This window comes from Scomber scombrus, chromosome 12, assembly GCF_963691925.1.
Source record: "Scomber scombrus chromosome 12, fScoSco1.1, whole genome shotgun sequence".
Taxonomy (NCBI): domain Eukaryota; kingdom Metazoa; phylum Chordata; class Actinopteri; order Scombriformes; family Scombridae; genus Scomber; species Scomber scombrus.
The window spans coordinates 7,883,356-7,905,888 of NC_084981.1; the positions used below are offsets into that span (position 1 = coordinate 7,883,356).

Genomic DNA, 22,533 nt, shown 5'->3' on the forward strand with positions numbered 1-22,533 from the left:
CCAGCAAACTGTTTGACACATCAGCAGTGACTTCTTAAAGCATCTGACAATAAACCTCATGCAGCACTTGTTCACTCATATACTTTTTATTCCAATGGAATACCTTCCTAGACAAAAAGTGTACAGTGCACTTTGTTATCAAGTAACACACCCAAAGAGGATAAGAATAAATAGGATACTTTAATATACAATACAATCTCAGTACACTGTGGAAAACAATGACAATAGTCAGTTGATAAAGAGGAAAGGTATGACCATTGACCACAGACATTCGGATGAAATGGTGCTAATGCTAGAAAATGTGCTGAAACAGTGCAAATCAAATGCTTTAAGACCTCTTGTCACATGATGACGTGACGGTCTGGGGTCCGAATGGGCAGGGGGGACAACCCCAGACCGTAAAATGAAGAGGTGGTCGCAAAAAGCACTTTGTGTATAAAACAAAGGGAAAGGAGAAAAATCTCACCCAGCAAATTGAATCAAATATTAACTGTCAGCTTTTGCATATAAAACCCAGACACCAATATTCTAGCATTATGGTCTCTATTAGGAATGTTGAGGATTACTGTTCCTTTTTTTAGCTTAATACAGCCAGTTTAGGACAGAATTAAGTTTCTGCTCAGCGTGAGAACTGCTCCAGTGTTTACAATCCTGAAGAAAGTTAAAAAAAAAAAAAAACACCTTTAACCTTCTGCACTAAAATATTGCATTACAGCGATTACCTTTTAAAGCTTTGGCAGCACCACACACTATCAGCAGGTTGGATAACTATATAATGTAGCAACCACGAAGCAGCCAAGGCTTACAGTCTCACTTAACACAATTAGTCAGATAAAACACAAGTGTATCCCACATCTTATCTGCTGGTGAGCAAGCTGAACGCCGAAAACAGGCAAACATGACACAAAATATGAAACATGTTGATCCTTTATCTTGGGATATTCCAACTCAAGGCAGACCAGATTATTATTATTATTATTTACCATAAATAGACACCAATATACACACAGCACTGGGGTAATGGTAGCCCAAGTTTGCTATCATTTTTTCTGGGGGACTATGACAAAGTTCTGAAGGAGATTTTCTCTTAATGACAACAACTGTAACGGGGACTAATGAGGAATCTTGAGGTTAAGGAGAGAAAACATCTATAACATATATCATAGCACATAAATATGTAGGGAGTGAGTACTCCTAAATACCAGCAGCAACAGAACACAATCATACTGAACAGAACACACACACTCTCTAAAGTCTGCTCATTTCTATAATGTGCCTTACGTGATGGAGAATATACTGCATGTGCCCTCAACTGAAATATCCCAAGATAAATGTTGATGACATACAGTAACCCTGAACATGATTTTTTTTTAAATACAGTACACCAAATGTAACATGTAAGGATGGACTTAAAAAGGTAGATTTTGCCATAAATACCTGATATACATATTCCCACTTCAATTCCCTGTTAAGGCAAATATGCTTTCTGTTTGGGGAGTGCATAAAAGCGTCAGTGTCTCTAATAGTTGGGTGGGTGCCATTGCATATATACCTACTATATGCTACTCTCTTTGTCTTTGTCAAAACATGCAATGTACAATGCTGGCCGAGGACTCGGTTCTAACAAACCCCTCATATAGTTAATTAGTACAACCATTAGCAGAATAGTTATTTCAATACATATAATCTATCAAAAACAATTCTAACCAGTAGTTTTTCTGTTTTTTTTCATAGTTAGTGATGACAGCACTAGGCGATCTTTTGAAAATATAATTGCTCTTACCCCTTTGAACGTATTAAGCTGCCACCCTGCCATCAATACAAAAAGCTGAAGGGAAGGCTCTACTCAGGGAACGCATAAACATAAAACTCACTGTACATATCAACAGCCGGGATACTCTTACTTAGGTCTTGTGTAGTCATAGTTTCTATAACGGTATATCTTCTAAGTTACACTTGACAACATTGATATTACATAGGATATTTACGTACAGTATGTTGTCTTGCTAGTTTCTGACAGCTATACAAAGGATAATAGTTCACACGGAGATGTCCTTTGGGAATCACAAAAGTTATTTTGGTCGGATTCTACGACAACTGTTACAAATTGTAGGTTATTACGAGGTCTATATCACAAAACGCCAATAGGTGACCTGCACATATGGGATGACATACAGTACATGAGAATTCAGAGTTGGTCTTTCAACATGCAGCTATTAATTACCTGCCTCGTCAAACTCTGTTGTTACCATCGACCTCACGTGCAAGGGGGGAATCGTAAAATTACTTTTCAGACTAAAGGACAGTCACATGTTTACATGCACAAAAACACAGGTACATGAGTTTAAAAGTTTTAAAAACTTAAATATCTACTTTTTACTTTTTCTATATGTAATCGTGATGAGAATATTCTTCAACTTTGATTATCTTAGCACAAGAGCAGGATTTCTGGAGTGATTTAGTGTTTGGATGCCCCCATTCCAATCAAATGTACTGCTGTCTAAAATTTTCATTGACACAAATACTTAGAAACATTTAATTCAATGTTAATTTCACCTATAACTAATCATTTCTATACAAAAAGGGAGTAAATGTATTGATGACAACACCTGACACTGTGATCAATCAAGTGTATTTTGTTATGATTATGAGACTTGTTTCATGATTGTGTGCATGTAAACATGATTGCTGTCATTTGCATTTGACTGTTTTTTTAACTTCTGTAAAAGAGTCATCCTTAACAGGGGAAAGTTTGACTAAAGGGCAAATTTAGGAGCGCATTTCTTGGCCGAGTAGTGACGCTGTGTGCAAGCTTTTGCTACTGCTACCGTACTGGAAGTTTCTACATGACGCACTACTACAAAATTCTGCTACAAGGAAAGCACTAGATCTGAATGATCCTGGTCTGGCACTGTGTAAACATTGCCTTCAGCTCGTTCTCTTGGGCCTCGTTGACAGTATCTGGCTCTGGGCTCTTTTGTACCTTCGCCACGGCAAAGTTGATGCCCTGGGTGAGTCCAGCCTGGGTGAGGCTGGCCACCTGGACCATGGAGCTCTTGATCTTGGCAAAGGGGGACACCACTCGGCTTCCGTTGCTGTCGGCAGGTGAGGGGCCGAGGCTGCCCTCCAACTGTGAGGACAGACTCCTCTGAGAGCCTCCTGACGCCGCAGAGTTGGGCTTCTGGACGGTGAGGAGGTTGGAACTGGAGGTAGTGGACTGGACATCTAGCTGGGATGGCCTGGGTAGCTGGGGCTCCTCTGGCTGATGCTGCGGCTTGGAGCTTGGCTGCTTGTCTGAGTCTGCTGGGATCTTATTCTGCACAGGCACTACAGGGTTGAGTGAGGGGGCACCAGCTAGCGGCTGCTCTCCAAACACCTCAACAGGTTTGGTCTGTGCATCGTGGACAAACTGGTGGCAGTAGGCATCAATGGGTGTGCCAAAGTCAATCAGAATGGCTTCTTCAGCCACAGAGGCAGCCCCTGGGGACTTGTCATCGCTGACTTGGGGGGAGCTTTCCTGCTTTCCGTCACAGCCAGTGACCCGGATGACAGAGGGTATATTTAGCTCTGCGCTACTGATGGACTGGGAGCGACTGCCCAGTCGTGGGTTTGATGCTACAATGCCACAGCTGGGCAGCACATAGTCCACATTTTCTAAGGAGCCAGCGCACGGGTGCTCTGGGTCAGAATTATAGGAATCAGAGTCAGAGATTTCAGAGTGCTCGTCACCAATATCTTTCAGGGCTCCGGTGCCAGGGTTGCTATCTGATGTTTCCAAGCTGCTGTCCGACTTCCACAGGTTGACATGCATATTTGGTTTCAGGAAACTGACCGCCACGTCAGGCTTAGAGAAGTTTCCCAGCTTCCCGAGGGGCTTGAAGGTGCCGATGTTGACGTTTGTCTTGGTTTGTTTCACTTTTTGATTGAGAGAGGAGAATTTGTTGAGGAGGAAACTTTTGCCCTGTGCCAGACCAGAGCTGCCCTGGACCTGGTCAGCAGGTTTGTTCTGGATCCCCATTATATCTTCATGAGGTTTACTCTGCCGCCTGAAGCACAGACACAAAATACACAATTCAAAGCCCTCGTCAAAGCTCTTGTCGTTTAAATTGTGCCATTATGACTGCAAACGTTTATATGATAAGAGGGACTCATATTAATGCTAAATATTTTTTATCATATTATTTTATATTATTATTATTATATTAATGACAACTCACCTGTCCAGCTTCTTTTCAACCACTAGTAAGTCCAGCCCTGTTGCCTGTTTCGTAATGCGAAGCATCTCCGCAATGCATTGTAATGTATCTGAAATACATCACAATGGATTTCTCAACCACTGTAGATTTTATGATCTAAAAAGCTTCATTTTCCAGCCTGTCAAAGAATTTAAAGAATTATTTTATATCCTACCTTTTCCGTCGTCCTCAGGATTTCGTGTGGCTGCTCGCAGCGTGTGAAAGTATCCGCTTGTTTCTTCACTCCTGTAATGCAAACGCATACAGCAATACTTTGGCTTTCCGAACAGCGTAGGCTCTGGACCTGCAAACAAAAAAACAATTAAAAAAACCACACACACACACACACACTTGAAACTTCCACTTTCAGTGTTGTGCTTTCTTTGCATGAATCATAATCAGCAGAGATACTGCTGAAAGGTTACTGAGAAACTGTTAAACACACTTTAAGGAAGTGTTGGATGACTCAGTCAGTGTGGAAGAAACCTCACTTCTCCCTTTGAGTGCAACTTACTACTTACCAATTTCTATCTTTTCCAAACCCTCTAGATTGAGGCGCTGGTATTGGTTGACTTTATCTGCTTCCTCATCGTAACTACAAATAAGCAAACGTAAGTGAATTCAGAGGAAACTATTTCTAAGAAAAAACATTCTGGGAAATTTGTAGTCAGACTTACTAAGCAATGTAATAGGCTTTGTCAGACAAAAGCAGCAGCACATCCACATCTTTGTTGGTTGCATCAATAATGCTGATGGGAAATAAGAGAGGAATATCATGATAAGAGCACTTCGCAAACTTCTGAAAACAATGTTTAAATCTGAAGCAGGCTGCGTCCGCTAGATATTATAAAAGATCTGTTGAATTAGGGTTCACACATAAATACTTAGAAAGGAAAGTGTCCACTAACCTCATGTCACAGTTGATCAGAGCCCAACCACCGTGAAACTTCTCATCATCAGGCAGTAACAGCTGCATGTAGGTCTGCAGCAGGAGGCTGACCTGCTCCTGGGCTCCCCTTTGGCTTTCCTTCTCTTTCTCCTCATGCTCCTTCTCCTTACTGAAGATGGAGTAGAGGTCCTCTGTCACTGGCAGCCCCATCATTAGGTCTTTAGGGAGAGGCAGAAAATCCAATCAAAAGCTGTTTTTGAGACAAGATGAGTTCAGACACACACATGCAATATGTGGCTGAAATCTTTCATACCGATGACTGCTTGTCTGTAAGCGTCCCTGAAGCGGTTCAGATAGTAGCGGTTGGCTGAGTTCACACCGTCCTTCATCACTCCCGCCAGTTTTCTCTCCCCCGTCCTGGTGAAATCTCCCTAAAAATAATTGACACAGTGTTCTTCACACATACAGCATTTGCAACTCTGGTAGTGAATGGCGAGCACAGTGCAAGTCTTAGTCCAGAGGTTAGTTCTTTTATCTGGCTGCAGTCTGAAACACTTCATGTTTATCATCCTTTAAATTACTGCGAATACTGTGCGCTCTATTTATCATTCATCCTAAATTCCAAAATGATTAGATATAAACAAAGCACTAATTCACACGTGACGAAATGTGTGAAGACAGTGATGTTACCTTAAGCGCTGCCGTGCCTGCGTACTGTCTGCTGATGGTGTCTCCATTGTTGGCCCACATGATCTGATAAATCCTGTAGCACTTGGGAGGCAGAGGCTGCTCGGGAGGCATCACACCCAGCTTTTTCAGCTGTGGGAAGAGAAGAGACATTACTCCATGGGCTTGCAGTTACGCTGTCTCTCTTTCAGTTTACATTGCACCAGTGGGAAAAGGTCAGCCTGTATCCAGTTTCATGAACTGCTCAATTTACACTTGTATTTGCTCATTAAATGTAATCCAAAATGTAATCCGAGATGAATACATGGGGAATTGCAGGATTACAAGAAAGCTGAAAATATTTTGAGTGTGTAAACTATGATGTCGGTGTTCCCTAAGATCTCTTCTGCTACTGTTGCCATGTGGTGCTGTACAGACATGAAAAAGTCTACTGTTAGTGTGTGATCTGTTGAACAAATACAAGCAACTGTCAGTAATCTGTTGTACAAATACAGTACAAACTGCCTCCAAACTAACAGAGAAGCCACGTGAATCTGGTGAGTCACTGGTAAATCGCTTTGTAATCAAAATTTTAGAAAACTGTTACATAAGTTAAGTCAATGAAGTTGATAATGATGATTGCAACATAAATATTGTTATAATTTTAAAAAGACATGTCTCTCAGATGCTGATGTTGATAAAGAACAATGTAAGTTTCAGTAAAAAAGGTCACAGGTACAGGAAGGAAGAAGCATTCACAGTGCATAGCTGTACTACAGCGTATAATAACTATTTAAGTGTTATGTGTTGTGAGATGTGTATGCGCTTTTCCTCGCATCTAAGTATAAGATCTCACCTGATGTTCCATCACCACCCGAGCAACAGCTGCCTGGACCACGTTTGTCCTGTCCAGACAGTCCATACAGTTGACCCGGAAGACGCCCTCTTGCTTGCAGATGACTCCATCCTGGTCCACCCTGATAGAGAAACATACACTCAGAATGAGACGCATTCACGGCATTCAGATCTTTAACCAAATAATCAAGATTACGAACAAGCTAAACATTGTTTTCTAACTTAAAATGACAATCATGTCCGAATGAAGATGCACAAGAGATCATATAATATTTGAAAATTCCAAAATACTAGCATGACATTTACCAGGCCCACTTCATGTCAGTGATGATATCAGAGATTGCGTCTGTCAGTATCTGCACGTTTTCAAACTTCATACCACGGCTGTGAAACAGGATATAAGAAGCATATGGAGGGAAGTTAATGCACTGTGGCATGAAATAGATTGTTCTTAAATAGAAATGTGCACTCAGGAGGAAATGGTTTCTCTCACCAGTGTTCGTGGAAGTCAAATGAAACGTATGTGAGGTTTGGATTGTTGTAAAGTAGGACTTGTTTTAGATATGCGTCACCAATCAGCTTCTCCCGTCCACTTTGGTCCACTAAGTTAATTATGACCTGAAGAAGACAATGAAGAGTTAAGATCTGTGTTTAATAACATTTAGGCCCTGCTAAACCAATCCTGTGGAAACAAAGTGAGATGCTAAATAGGCCAACAGTTTCAAAAGCGTGACATAACCTACATACACTAAATACCCAGCAACACCTTCCTCTTAACACCTTATCAGCAACACTATTGTGTGAATATAAATAAATCTGCTTTAATACATTTTCAATCACTTATAAGTGGTGCATAAAAGAGGCAGCAGGGTTAATGTTACCGGTTCTGGTCCACATGTTCTCAGAGTCATTTTTCAGGTAGCATGTGGAGTTTGGTAGTGTACATGAAGCTCAGTGATAAGATTCAAACTACATATCCAAATATACATATGTGAAAAGCAACCCTACCTGTTTTTTGCAGATGTTAAGCTGCTCTTCAAAGTGGGAAGAAAAGTAAGACATGGTCTCCTTCTCCCCTGAAACATCAGAAAATACGCATAGAAATGATAGCCGTTGACACACTGTTACATCACTGTTACTTTGGAGACTGATGCTGTGTTTCATATGCCATAAAGATCTAAGGACCAAATCACAGTTTATATTTCACTTGAAAATGCATCAAATTCTCCAAATCCATTCAGTAATCTCTTTAAATTCCAGTCAGAATAAAGACAGATAACCAACTGGATATCTTTAAATGAATATATAACACATAGCTGACTGAGTAAACTGTTATTTCTGTGGTGAAACTCAAAAAAATCTGAAGTGCAAGGCCCAGTGCACTCACTGTGAAACCCTCTCTGTAGACTGTGTGCCAGATAATGTAGGTTCCACTGACCTTTCTCTAAGCGTGGTCGGGGATTGTAGCGGTACCCTGCCTGGCTCCAGAAGACCGGCACCGAGCCACGAGTCTGCACAAAGGACAGAGTGTGGCTGTGCACATGGATCAACTGCTCTGTCTCCACATAGTTAGCCACGTGGCCGTCTGTATCCACTCCTCTGCGTTTGTACCGCATCCCTTTAGGCAAGGAGAATGCATAAACACCAGTCAAAGATTATTTTTATCACAGATCACGCTTCACTGGAAGGGAATAAAAATAAAAAAAACATTGTCTACCAAGTTATATAAAGCCTCTCCTGAAAGAAATCCTATTTGAACACGGGGTGAACACCACTCATAAATTCAGGCTGAATCAGAGTCAGTCTCAGCCAAACTAACAGTAGTTTAGGATTGTTACCTGGACGATGGCGGCTACGTCTGGAGATCAGGGCGACGGTGAAGCGGGGATGGATGTCGTCAACACAGGTGATCTCCTGTGGTGGAGTCTCAGGACTGCTCCTCTCCTCATCAGAGGTCTCATTGTAATTCACTACAAGTTCCTCCACCTGAACAAAGCCCTGGATGATAGGTATAACCCAGAAGTCCACATCTGGGACCTGGAGGATTCAAAATGTAAGTTTAATAAGAGAAGTATTTTGCATCCGTCAAGTCTCTAAAGCAGACAATCTTTCATAACTTAAGAGCTGTTAACACTCCTATTCACAGAGTATTTTCATACTCTTGTGATAAAGCCCTGATAATTATTCACTCGTACAAGCTTACTCTGCAGGGCCAGCTCTGTTCTTTGAGCAGACACTTGTAATGAAAAATACTACAACTTTGTCAGCAATGGTCAAAATATAAAATCTGAGGACACAGTGTTTTTATTCAATGCTAAAAATAGAAAACAACAACAAGTCGTGCCGCTCTGTATTTCTGTGTGTTACCTGAAGGTTGATAACGTCTTGAATCATGTGTTTATTCCAGAAGAAACGGTCATCCACCTTCCAGAGAGAAAGAAAGCAACAGATAGACATATGTTTTTGGAATATGTACATAAAGATTAGGTAACAAGTCCAACTTTATGTTTGCATTTCTCTCCAAACCTGTTTCCACAGGGGTAAACTGGACTTTTCTGAGTCTCCCCGGCGCTGCACGGTGTTTGTCAAGTCATACGTCATGCTATAGTAGAAGGAGTCCGAGTCCATGAATATTTTGTACAGCTCATCAAGCAGCCGCCTCTCCAGACGTTCTTTCTCTTTGTTTTCCTTTACCTGGAAGGCAGGGGAATACTGGATTGGGTAGGTGGACAGAAAAGAGTGACATGCTGATAAAGCAAAGAAAGGAAAATCCTGACTTTAAAGCTTTTCAAAGTGAAAAAGAAAAGGAAAGGTGGTGTGTTGATTTTAAGATAAGACATTTTCATCAAATGTACAGAAACAAATACCTTTTTCTTGATGGGTACGGCCACATTAGATTTGATCTGGCTCAAAGTTTTCATCAAGAACTTGGACTCATCGGGAGACTGGGTCAGTTTCTCTGGTTTGTCAATTCCAAAGTGATGCTTCTTGCAGGGCTGAAAAAGAGGATCTTCTATTAAATTTATGCATATGTGCAAATGACGATATAAATGAATTTGGTACCACCTTAAATTCTGAAAACAAGGAATCTGTCTTACAGAGAAATCAGTGAGATTTGAAGTGAAACTCTGGTGCACCACAAAAGAACACTACTACTAATATTACTACCCTCTACATACAACCGAAAAACTACCATACACAGTACTTTATGTAGTTCCCATTTTCCTAAAGTACTACACTATACAGCTTAACAGCAATATTGAGCTATAGGATTTCTGGGCACAAAAAGGTGAGGAATGATCATTCTGCAGTACAAGCACAAAGTACAACAGGATGGGGTCTAAAAGCCTATCCAGGAACCATCTATCTCGTCCATTATTACTCACTTGAAAATATTCTGTCTCACCATCCATGAAGCTCCCCTGAAAGACTGAAATCTTAGCAATATTCAACTTCCTCTGAGATCATTTACAATCATTGTCTGCAATTCAATAGTCACTTCAAATGTGTGGGTGAAAATAAAACTGAACTTTAATAAAGTAAAAAAAAAGATCTAAAAGACATTTTGAACCACTGTCAGCCCATCGGAGATGAATCACACATTGACGCATACAAGGTATTCTTGGGTACATAAAATAAAGATTTAGGATTTTCACACGCACTGTAATAATTATTGTCAAGGGGGGCTGAGTGTAATTATTTAAACAGTAGACTATGAACACTTCACAGTATTAGTATGCACACCTCCAGCTCGAGCTCCTGGGGCTCCTCGTCAGACAGAGGGATGACAGCTATCTTGGTGATCTTGTAGACTTTGTGGTTGCCTGGTAAACGGCCCACCAGTGCTTTTTGACGGATTAATACAAGGCCGAGAGGAAGATCTGCCAAGAGGAAAAGAAGAAGGAGGAGGGGGGTGGGGAGGGGTTGCGTCATAGGTGCAGAATTCCTCACATTCTGAAAAGGTGTGAAACCAGCTGCACGCCAGCCGTTTACTGCAGATTTCTTTAAGTAATGCAGGCATCTCGTAAATAAATATTTAAATCATGTTAATCTATCAGATGTACTCGAATAATATAATTGTTCATTACATTTTCTTGTCATGGGTATAATGCTTGATTTCAGACATCCAACCTTTTGATGAGGCACATCAAGAAAATCTGACCCTCAGATTCGTCATCAGCTGACTCATTACCATCAGCTCAATCTACCTGCTCTGAGCAAAAAGCAGTAAATTTCTAAGGAGAAAATGTTCAAAAGTTTTTCAATGACTACAGTACTCACCTGTGTGCAGCTGTATCTTTCCTATGACACCTTCCACCAAACCCAAACACACAGGGTTCCAAGCTAGCAGCAGGTCTGTTGCTGAAATAAAAATATGGAAATGAAACATTAGAACAGTGGTGTAGCCAAACCGAAGCATTGTATGCTTTAGGCCAGATATGCTATCACTCTACATATAACATTTGCATATTTGCAAGCACCATTTCCTACTGTATATGCCACTTTGCCTCAAGTCAACTCTTGAAACATTTAAGCTTGTGTGCTTCTTCTATCAGAAACAGATGCATTAACCAAACAGAAGGTACCTCAAAAATGTCATGGTTAGTGGATTTCCTGTTATAATGCAAAAACTTTTTTCAATACTCGGTCAAACACTGTTAACCTTGTTGACTTGATGACTTAGTCCAGAAATGGCAACTGGGGTAAATGTACACATTAGAGAAAAATATTTCACTAGAATTGTAACAATCTTGGTGGTATGTAATTCTTCATGTACATTTGCAAAAAGAAGTAGTGTCATTTAATTGAAGAAAACACCAGCCTGTCAACATTTACTAACATGTTCAAACACCAGGCCGAGTTTGAAGTCAGTTATGGCCACGCACCAACATGATGACTGTAAGGAAAAACTGGAATGCTTAGCATTGGTGACGGATTAAACATCATAGTGGAGAAAATTGGAAAAATGTGAAGGGTGTGGCTACGGGTGGAGAAGACTGATTGTAGGCACTGGCAACCACAGACAATGACTCTTCCTGTACAAAGAGCCAGAGAATTTCATATATAAGGGAACTGGCTGAGAGGGCCCCACAGGGACTATCTCGCAGAAACACAAACTACTAAAACAATACCACAAGTCAGAATGTCTAATATCATGGAAATAGTTCACTATGTCCTTAAGGGGTGGAGTGGAAACCCAGCGAGGAGTGGAAACCCATTTTTCCAATTAAATAATGAAACAGTGGTGCAACTAAAAACCTGTTCAGGATGGCTGCACAGCCGCACAACTTCAAGGGACACAGAGAATAACACGCTCAGCTTTCTGGTATCTGTGGTGAAACGCTGCTTTAAGTTCAGCAGTGCTTTCAGTTGGGCTGGGAAAGTGTAATTCCCACGGCCAGCCGTATTTCATTTAGTCATGACCAATTATTTTTCATAGCAGCAGAACTCACTTCTGCAATGTGACCAAGATGTAACACCAGCAGCTGCTTTACTGCCACTCAAATTCAGACTTAAATAACACATTACACACACACAGGTTAGGTTATATATATATATAAGTACATAGTGAACTATTCCATATATATGGTGTTCTAGTTTTGTCACTATTGGGAACTGTGTGTCTGTTAAGCAGCCATATGTCAAGCACAACATTTGAGAGCAGTAACTCTTTTAAAGCTCATTACACACACAAACTAGTTCTGTGAATAGAAAAACTGGAGAGTCTAGTTTTCCCCTCAGTGTGTACTGTGTAACATAAGCAAAGCTGGGACTTTAAGGTCTGTTTGGGGTGTTGGCATTGCTACGAAAGCTAGGACGGTGATTTCAAGACTTAGGAATGACACATCTCAATAATGCCAGTCTATTCTATAGCAAAACAGTTTGTTTTGTGGTAAAGAAAGCTGGATCATTGCAAGTGTTTGAAGCAATGAGGTCGATCATGTCTATTTACACGGATGAGGTCTATTTACATGGATGAACGGATGACAGCTGCGAGTAACACCTTCATTTGACCACATTATATTAGCAAACACAGCGGGGGAAATAATGTTAGCGAACTCCTGTCAGGTGTAGAAATCCCTCAGCTCAGTATAAAGGGTTATAATGAGTGGTTAGTTTCAGGTAAATGGCCGGTTGTCATCCAGACACTACGTACCAGGTTTGACCGTCATGCTCCCGTCTTTGCGGCTACACCACAGCGCCCGGTCCCCGCTCTGAAGTATGTACTCGTCTTTGGCTTGAAACAGCTCCATTGTTGATGTCCCTTTACGTTACACAACAATAAGTCACAAGCAGGCTGTACAGACGGGTACAGGTAATCACCAACTTCCACGTCTCGGAGGCTGACTGTAGCTAACCACGGTTAGCTCGTTTTTCCCACGGGCTGCTGCTGCTGCTGAGCTACGGCGGCTAGCCACCTAACTTAGCGAGCTAATAGGTCGTTTATTCCACTTTCTACGCATACTGGAGATTAAATTCGCTTTCTGCCACATAAGCATCCCTCGTCACGGTCATGTCGGGTAGAGTAAAAGGAAAACTCGGCATTAATGAGTGAAGAAATGTCCCGGGGAGCCGCTGTTCAGCGCCGCGTTCACGACGCAACCGACCTCCAGTTTCCTGCTCCAAACAATAACATGTGACTTAAGGCTGGCCGTCATCACCGGTGTGTGCAGGTATCACGGCAAAAGAAATAAGCTTTCAATTCTTTACAGGTTTTATCCATCTCATTTGTTATTTACAGAAACTCAGGAAAGATATTGTTGTTCATTTAGTGGGGCTCTTAGAGAAACCCTGGTACATTTTGGTCCAGTTCTCATAGCCTACAAAAAAAACTGTAAGGAAAATTGTCACGACTTTATTGCTCATCATATCCACAATCACTTTTTATTACCTTGGAAAAATGCTTGGCTTTACTGTAAATTTATCAAATGTACTTGTACACTTGTACTTGTTTCAATAAAGCTCATACCCCCAACCTTCCACCCCCAATAAAATGAGTTTATGTAACAATGTGTACATAATCAAATCATTATATTTGCAACATTGGAATGACAGGAATATTATATGTTTTTACTTTCAGACTTACAAAATGTTGAAGCACGAATTCCCAGTTCTGAGGGATTTTCTGATTTTCTTTTACCCTTTGTCCTGGCTGTATCAAAAAATTCCAAGTGAAGTCATGTCTTTATTTTATTATGATTCCTAGTTGTTTTATCGTCTCAATGTCACACATCATATAAGCAATACTTTCTGTAAATGAAGTGATGAAAAATTGTATGTCTAAATATTTACTATACTACAACTACTACATAAATATTATGTGATTATGTGACTATTTCTAGAAGAGATAGTATGTTGATTATAAGATGTTATTTTGGATGTTAAATTGTCGGAGTTACAGTTTCCTAATCTTATCTTTTCTTTGTCTTTTAGCTTGTTGATTCCTGTCTTCAAGGTGTGACAAGCAATGATTCACAGCACCTCTGAGCTGTGAGGAATTCAATGGTTTTAATTTATGTGAGAACATCGCCAAACTAATGTCATTTAATCTCTTTTTATTTAACATGTTCAGGTAATTTGTATATATTACCCCCCCCCCCCCCCCCCCCCCCCCCCCCCCCCCACATATGGTAGGAATAAGGGGGCACAAATTTCAAAGTTATGAGTCAGTGGAGGGAAAAAGCAGGGAGCAGCTGAGCTGACACAGACATAACTGTTACCTATCCAAAAATTCAACCAGCACTGGAAGTCAATCTTCACAGTCCAATAGGGATCACACACATGATTTAAGTTCCTCTCCACTGACAAATTTACTTTAAGTACCCTTGAATTAGCCGTCACTGTACAGAATGATGTACTGTATGTTAAGAAGATAGTTTCCATATTCATCTGCTTAAGAGAAAAAGTATCTGTGTTCTCAGCTTACAGCTGTGTTTAAGGTGTATATGAACACACATCATTTTGTAACATCAGAACTAGTTTGGAGGCTAATCCAGGTCCAATAAACAAGTTACACAAGTTTTAAGAACTCTTTAAATAGATAATTGAATTTTTTTGTGAGAAAATATATCAGACAAATTATTATTCCAAACAAGAGTATTTGTGCGTTTTAAAACATGTTTCTTTGTAGAATTTGTGGGGACTCAAATATTAGTCAGAATGAATGTCAAATACATTTTATTTCAACCATACCAACGTGATTTGCTTTCAACAACATATTAGTCTGCCACTCATAACCCGTGATCAACACTAAGCCACAATCCATAATTTGTAAAGGTGAATTAGGCAGTGACCCTCCATTACAGATAGCTTATGATCTTAATTTACTACACAAACACTTAGAGGGCAATAATAAAAATAATTTTGAACGTTTTAAATGATAAGATTGATGTTTTCGTGCACTTCATGTGTTGTCCATTAGTTGAATAACTTCTCACAGTTGGTATTTTAAGGCTTTTAGACCATTTTTGTTGAAGTGCTATTACAGATTGTGGCTTTGGTAGTTATACAAGGACATTCTGACAATCTTAAACTGTGATTCTTTATTAGCATTGAGTGCTGATTGTCTGACATCTCAAGTAGGTTACACATCTCAGGTCCATTTGTCATTACACATTCATAAATGTACCAAAATACTATATAATGATATAAATACTGATATAATGTTTTGAAATTACAAGTAAACCAATGCACATACAAACACTCAAACACACCAATCAAAACTTGTGTAACTGATATATCTCAAATGAAGTGCTGCTGATCTCTCAGCATGATAGATGGCAATGATGGCAAAGTGCGAAGACGGCAAAAGTAAATGCACTAAAAAGCAGCATCTTATCAACATATTCATTGTGTTTTGTGACAAAGCAGCTTCAACATGGCCCTGTGGCAATAAAGGGGAAAATGCTTTTCTATTGACTGAGTTTTGCAGTGAGTTCTGCTTTAAAGCCCCAAATGTTCGCCCTTGTGTACCAACTCATGTGCTCACTGGATTAAGAAAAGCTTCGTACAATATTTGATCAGACAAAAGGCAACTACATGTAACATTTCTTAAGAAAATACTGTTTCTTCCATTTATTGATAAAGGCCTCATATTCAAACTTTAATTTGACTAAAAATCATTGTCAACACCTTGATCATGACAGCTGTCTCATTATGAAGACATTGGCACAACATAAAAGGCAGCGACATTGGCTTGAAAACATGACAGCGCTGAGCTACCATCAATTATGTGCTGAATGGCAGGAAATACCAACACAATTAATCAATGCATGCAACTTCCACAAATGCTGTAGAGAGAGGAGAAGGTGGTGAGTGAGCCGGAGCAGACTTGTTCACGATTCAAATAAACAGCAGGCTATTCTTCTCTCCCCATGATTACGAGTGTGCAGTCTTTACGAAATCTCCTTTGCCATCCCAACATTCTCCTTGGTGATCATGCTGGGCTCTCCTTTCTGTGTCAGGTTGTCTCCCTCCATTGAGGTCTCATTTGCAGGCCTGGTTGGATGTTCCTCCAGTTGCTCCAGTTCTTCCAGTATGTTTTGAACACGGCGGACTCCGTCACGTCTCGCCTGCCGTACATCTATACGACCCTCTGGGTCAACCGAGTCCAATGCTAAGAGCTCTTTGGTCAGCAGCTCCTCCAATAACAAGTATTTCTTATCATTCTTCTTTCCATCAAAACATCTCACCTCCTGCTCCAGCTTAGCGACCCGCTCAACTATCTGCTGTACTTTAGCCACGCCTGGGTGGAGAGGGCACTGAGCAGGCTGTTCGGCCTCTACCTTTACAGGTGGAACCTCTGGAGGAACAGCTGCCGTGTCCTGGGGTTCGGGTTTTGAAGGTATTTGGACTGTGATGTCTGCAGTATGTTGTTGTGGTTGCTCTGGTTTCTGGGGATGCTGGAACTGTTGCTGCAGCTGCGGTAACTGTTCAGGCTGCTGAGGCTGTGGAGATGTCTGAGGAGGTGCCTGTTGGAACTGCTGGGGTGGCTGGAACTGCTGGGGTTGCTGGAACTGCTGGGGTGGCTGGAACTGCTGGGGTTGCTGGAACTGCTGGGGTTGTTGGAAATGCTGGGGTTGCTGGGGGGGTAGCTGCTGGAAGTGTTGAGGTTGTTGAGGAGGAGGCTGTTGGAAGTGTTGAGGTTGTTGAGGAGGAGGCTGTTGGAAGTGTTGAGGTTGTTGAGGCTTCTGGCCATCGACTTCTGTATGCAAAGGCTGGGGGAGAGGTGCAATCTCAGGTTTTGGCTGTGGGCTATGTGGTTCATGCTCCATTTTCTGGGGTGGGTCTCTTGTGAGGATATGCTGTTGAGCCTTGGATGTAAAAAAAAAAAAAAAAAAAAAAAAGTCGTTAGGATATGTCAATATTCAGGTCAACACATACTGACATGAAAATCAAACCCATGTTGAACTTGTCAATGGATGACCCAGTAAAAACACACAAAAGGAAAATTACCGGTTGTCTTTCTCCCATCACCTGAGTGATAATGGGTGACTGGCTTCTTATATGAGGAGGGAGGTGAATAGCAGAAGAATCACGATGCTGAGGAAGCAATATCGGAGAAGCCCTTTCCCGAGGAGGCTGCATTACTGTAGAGTAGCCAGGCCATTCGTCTGTCTGAAGGCGATGGAAGGGCTGCTGGTGCTCTGGGTAGGGGACGCGCTGAGAGTAGACAGTGGGATTTAACTGAGCCTGTGTTGGTGTTTGGCTTCCTCCCCCCTCATGGATCACTGGGATGGGGATGTAACCTGCTTGGAGACCAGTGCTGCTGGGCCGTGGGGGTTGGTGATGTGGGGTAGTGTAAACCTTGAAAATAAGTCAAGTTGAAACAGTGAAAATTCAGTATTTGGTCATTTATTAACAATCCAAAATGATGATTCTTAACTGAATACTAATTATACTGTATTGCAGCATGCGTAGACGTCTCACCTCTGCTGTTTGTGAAACAGGTGAGCTGGCCATTCCAGGTTCAGTGGAGCAGCTGTCCGAAGGTCCATGTAAAGGTGATCTAGGCCTGCAGTGGAGCCCTGGCGTTGGGGATGGTGTCCGCCCATCTGTCCGGATATTCTGTGCAGTGGATGGCTGGATGTAAGAGTAACACGGGTGCTGTTGCTGTCTGAGTTCTGCGCCCTCGTGGAAGACTGGGATCGGGACATAACCTGGGCGAAGAATGGGGTGCTTCATCTCCCTCACAAAGGTCTTCTGTGTCTCCTGAGGGCTTGGTTCTGGTGGTATGTTGGGTCCATTTGCTGACACTTCTCTGACCTGCAGCACAGTCAGTAGTATAATGATACATTGTCATAAGTGTCATGTAACAACTAATAATCACTTTACAACAAAGAGTAACAAAGATCATTTCATTTCTTTATAATATCCAGAAAAGCAAATTAAAACTACTCAAGGCACTTATAAAACCAATTCATTATAAACATTTTAAGCAACTACAGTGATGATAATTAACTAATTAAGAATGTATTAAAACTATTTAATCGCAACAAAACATGATTAGTAAGTCTGATGATCTCATTACAGTGACACTACAAGCTCGGTTAGCATTATTATCTCAAAACCTAAAACGGGCCATGAACGCATTACATATTTTCCAGGTGACTGGTTTTGATTTGAGCAGTTAGACGTTATCATTTTAATAAAAAACTAATAAAGTGCTTGAATATTGTATGCAAGCTGTGTTTTCTGATACAATACATGAGTATAGGGAGTAATGCTATTTGTAGCTCATGCATTATTCAGGTTCTTAACTCCCCCACAAAGAGATTTACATTTAAATCAGCTGTATTCAAAATGCAGCATGAATTAAGCTACGTATACATTTCAACAGTCTTATCAGAGTCTGTGTAGTTAAATATTTGCAATTATTAATGTAGAAAACAAAACTGGGTGGTATTAACAACAGAATAATGCTGTGGCTCCTGAGATAATTGCAAAGGTTATAGGTTAAAATGTGATATTTCCATAGGGGGATGCCAAAAGTAACACCTCTCTGAGTATTTGATAAGTGAAAAATAGCTTCTGACTGCTAACATGGACTTTTAGCCCATTTCCTGTCACAGTTGTTGTGTTTGTGTTTCACATTTTTGCTATGCTACAATCAGTATGACGTCATTCAGCTGGCTGTCTTTACTGACACTCCCATACACAATACTGCCAAAGTATTGTGTATGGGAGTGTACTTCACACTTCTTTTTCTTTCTCAAAAATGAAACAGACAACATTAGATGTTTTTTCAATACTCTTCCAATAAATTATAAAGATAATTTGATTACTCAATGAACTTTCTTGAGTCGCTCTTCTTTCGACCACACCTATAGATGTTAATAAAGATATCACAGTACTTTGTAAACATGATAATCTGACTAAAAGTAAGTCTCACTATCACTATAGATAGTATTTAGTATTATTCTTAGTGTGCTAAGTAGCCTATAAGCACCTGCCACTGACAGCCAAGCAGGGTTACAAGCAACAGGTCCACTAATAGTTCAGCGCTCTGTCAATGATATATCTGAAAAGTGTTCAAAGTTCTGGGTGTAGCCTCTGAAATCACATACAAGAGGCTGCAGAACAAAAAAAAACTGCATTTAAATGTAAGTCACTGTCATTTTCCCTCAAAGACAAAAGTTATGAAATAGCTGTGAACGACCCTTTGCCCTCTGCCATTTCAGTAGGGGACACTGCCAGCAGCATTGCACCAATTTTATCCCCTGACAGCTGTTTTCTTTCTAGCAGATTCTTTGGGACACTAACTTTGGGCAACAGTCTCACCCTCTCTCTCTCTCCCCCCCCCCCCCCCCCCCCCCCTCCCCCCTCTCTTTCTCTCTCTGAGACGAAAGATTACTAACTGACAGCAAGTGAAGCCCATTTCACTCCCTCTCATTTATCCTGTTTTTCTCTGCAGTTAGTGTTTTTTTTTGTTTTTTTTTAAAGCAGCTGCATATTGCTCTGCAGGGAAGCCAGCGCCTCCTGACACACGTTTTACTCCACAGGCCAAAGTAAATTGGACCAGCCTCAATCCTTGTAAGGGAAAAAAGTTTAATATGAGCAGGGCGACGCAGTGTTTCTAGCCATGGAGGTATTAAAACATTTGGAGCCCATCATAGGTAGCCCTTACATACTGCAGGGTGAGTCATCGAGTAATTATAGTCTTAGATCATGACACGGGAACATAACAGGGTTGATCACCCGTTATAATAGGCTTGTGAGCTGTCTGTGAGGGGGAGGTAACGGTGCCAAACAAGGCCTATAGTCAACAAGATTAATATATAACAGTGATGTAGCGCAGCGCTTCTGCTGGTTTGACAGCGTATCAAACTAAACGTGCACTAAAAGCGACGCAACACGCAGTAGAAAATGCGTAAAAGCCATTATATTCATATCCTTAACTTTATCCCGACGCTCTTTATATATCTTCTTTTTTTTCTTACCTTTTTCGTGTCGTGTCTGGGGTCATTCCAGGTTGTCGTGCGGTTATTATGATCCACGAAGAACGGCCATCCCGTCTGCGGGTCAATTTTGACTTCCCATCCGAGGGGCAGAGGGTCGTTGTCATTATTCGCCATGGTCAGTATCGGTGACTGAGTCTTGACGCCGTTCATGTTGCTTCTGCCTGTCGAGTACTGAGACATTTTATACAGGCGACGGACGCTTTAAAGATTCCTTCAAGTGACGTGGAAAAAGTGGGCTGGAAGTTTCTCGAAATAGCAGGGTTAAATGTTGGTAGGGGGGCTGGTAGGGGGGTTGGTGGGGGGCGGACAACGCTGGATAAGGTGGCATGGGTTCCCAAACTTGTTGTGGCGCAGACCCTCTCTCTCTCTTCCACCCCCCCAAAGTAAACTCTGATATACATTTGGGATTTTGTTTTGTGTTGGATTATTTATTTATTTATTGCTGCAGATGAGGATACTGACTGTGACTTCTCCCTCCGTCTCTCTGATTTGGAAATCCTCACCCTGAGACCCTCAGTGGCCCCTTGTGTTTTCTCTGGAAACCCCACTTTGACCACCCATTTTCAGGGAATCCCGATAAGCATGTGTTCATAACCATATGAACATTTGGATTCCCCAAAAATAGATGCACTCCCACTAGAGGAAAATCTTGTCCAAGGGAACTCAGTCTGGGCTTATCTGGTACAGAGTTATATAACTGTGGTTGTGTGATACAGTGTGGGCACAGTGACACCTTTGATGACAGTTATTCCTTAATCATAGGAATTCTCCCATTCAGCTTCATACTATAAAGGAAATACTAGTAAATCAAATTCATCCTTGCGTGGCTGGATTTTTGGATGTGCTCGAACACAGTTTGGAAACTACAGTTGATTTCTGTATAAAACAGTGAGAAGACTGACATTAACAAGAGCTTTATTGCATAGCCTGTAGAGCCAATTCCTGTGAATGGTTGTTTGTAGGTGTAAAAATCTGCTTCATAAATATTTTCCAATATATCATAGGGATTATATAGTGACACAAAGCTTATAGGAGATATAAATGAATCCTACTGTAGTCTAATGCATACTGTAGATTGTGTCTTCAAATGTGTGTGCAATAGTGGCATGCATATTCTTTTATAATGATTTTTATTTTCCTTGGGTGAGTCATAAATCATACAAATAATTATCACATTCTTCATTCAGTGGTGAGGTTGTTGTTTCCAGAATATTTTCATGACATGTATCCAAAATATTTGCATCTCTCAAGGAGCACCTCTGACTTCTGCAAGCTTCAGCAACTAGCAAGAATTCTAATAACAGTGATATGTGTTTGGTAACCACCCACCACCCTGGCCTGCCTGGACCCCTATCTAAGGTGGCTTGTAATGAAGTGGCGACTTTAGTGTTATTACTCAAGACAAATTGGAACCAGAGATGCAAGGATCTTTGGTGGAGATTTTCTGGATAATTTAATAATGAAAGTGGATAGATTATACTTATTGACCTTTTAATAATAATGGCATAAACTCATTAAAGCCAGTATGCAAGAATATTTTTTAAGGTTTTTTTTTGGCTTCCCACTGTTAGTATAAAAATAGATGGTAATGCATTCTTCTGTCCATATAAACCCATTGGGTATGACAGCAATGAATTTTTCAGCAGTCTTATATTATTCAGCTACATTTTTTCCACATAATTTATACTTTCGTATTGGCTAGTACGTGTACAGGTTGTTCATATATTTATGTATCCCCTTTTATTATTAGGCCTACTGATGTTGTTTATTGACTGTATTCTTTGCCTTATTTGGTTGATGGGCTATATGACAGTGGAAAGAGGCATTTGACAGTTTAGTTGTACTTTGAAAAATAAATAACATATAAATATAAATAAATGAAAAGCTTACTTTCTAACGTATTTATTCATTAAATGAATGTTTATGTACAAAAATTTAGTAAATGTCTCTTTTTTTACCCAGATTTTGTCTAAATAGTCTGTTTATGCAGTGTAAAACAATTGATTTATTGTCCTTTTCTCTCAATACAACGTTTGTACAGTTAGAATAACACAGCTATAAAAGATAATGTGTTGATCATAATATGAATGTGTTATTCTACATGGCTCTCACTGGAGCCTTTCCACATCTGAGCTCATCATCTTCCAGAAAGGTCCCGACTGCCCTGAACTGTTGACCAGCGGTGACTAAAACAAGTGCACCCTTCCCCTGCACTTCAATAATAGCCTCTGCCTGACGTGATAAATATAAATAATGGATGTGTTTGCTTTCTGTGCTTTTTTTTCTCTTAGTCAACGAATAACACCAGCAAAACATAGATATATATAATAAATGTATAAAACTGTAAAAAATTACGACTTTTTATGACTTTACTCTGACGTCATCGTCGCACTCCACACGCGTGACGTTTTTTCTGGCGTCCCGGTTA

The 22,533-nt window shown here is 40.7% G+C and overlaps 2 protein-coding genes across 2 annotated transcripts; both read right to left on the reverse strand.

Annotated features, from left to right (window-relative positions):
• Positions 1 to 161: 161 nt before the first annotated feature.
• Positions 162 to 13,153, reverse strand: inpp5f (inositol polyphosphate-5-phosphatase F). Its single transcript, XM_062430175.1, has 20 exons — positions 12,803 to 13,153; positions 10,927 to 11,007; positions 10,390 to 10,526; positions 9,513 to 9,641; positions 9,172 to 9,339; positions 9,013 to 9,069; positions 8,484 to 8,682; positions 8,084 to 8,263; positions 7,654 to 7,721; positions 7,139 to 7,263; positions 6,952 to 7,029; positions 6,647 to 6,767; positions 5,815 to 5,943; positions 5,438 to 5,555; positions 5,144 to 5,342; positions 4,913 to 4,984; positions 4,757 to 4,830; positions 4,411 to 4,539; positions 4,218 to 4,305; positions 162 to 4,046 (listed from the first exon to the last, which is right to left on the reverse strand). The coding sequence occupies exons 1-20, from the start codon at positions 12,897 to 12,899 to the stop codon at positions 2,885 to 2,887; spliced, it is 3,411 nt and encodes a 1,136-aa protein (XP_062286159.1). The 5' UTR covers positions 12,900 to 13,153; the 3' UTR covers positions 162 to 2,884.
• Positions 13,154 to 14,806: 1,653 nt separating this feature from the next.
• Positions 14,807 to 20,379, reverse strand: bag3 (BCL2 associated athanogene 3). Its single transcript, XM_062430760.1, has 4 exons — positions 20,085 to 20,379; positions 17,575 to 17,910; positions 17,101 to 17,451; positions 14,807 to 16,958 (listed from the first exon to the last, which is right to left on the reverse strand). The coding sequence occupies exons 1-4, from the start codon at positions 20,283 to 20,285 to the stop codon at positions 16,041 to 16,043; spliced, it is 1,806 nt and encodes a 601-aa protein (XP_062286744.1). The 5' UTR covers positions 20,286 to 20,379; the 3' UTR covers positions 14,807 to 16,040.
• Positions 20,380 to 22,533: the final 2,154 nt, after the last annotated feature.

Coding starts and splice junctions, on each gene's coding strand:
- inpp5f (XM_062430175.1), bottom strand. CDS start 12,899: ATGGAGCTGTTTCAAGCCAAAGACGAGTACATACTTCAGAGCGGGGAC. Junction 9,340..9,512: donor CCGTACCCATCAAGAAAAAG/GTATTTGTTTCT, acceptor CCTGCCTTCCAG/GTAAAGGAAAACAAAGAGAA. Junction 4,047..4,217: donor GTTGAAAAGAAGCTGGACAG/GTGAGTTGTCAT, acceptor TCTGTGCTTCAG/GCGGCAGAGTAAACCTCATG.
- bag3 (XM_062430760.1), bottom strand. CDS start 20,285: ATGTCTCAGTACTCGACAGGCAGAAGCAACATGAACGGCGTCAAGACT. Junction 17,911..20,084: donor CCAGACACGACACGAAAAAG/GTAAGAAAAAAA, acceptor ACTGTGCTGCAG/GTCAGAGAAGTGTCAGCAAA. Junction 16,959..17,100: donor TGATGGGAGAAAGACAACCG/GTAATTTTCCTT, acceptor TTTACATCCAAG/GCTCAACAGCATATCCTCAC.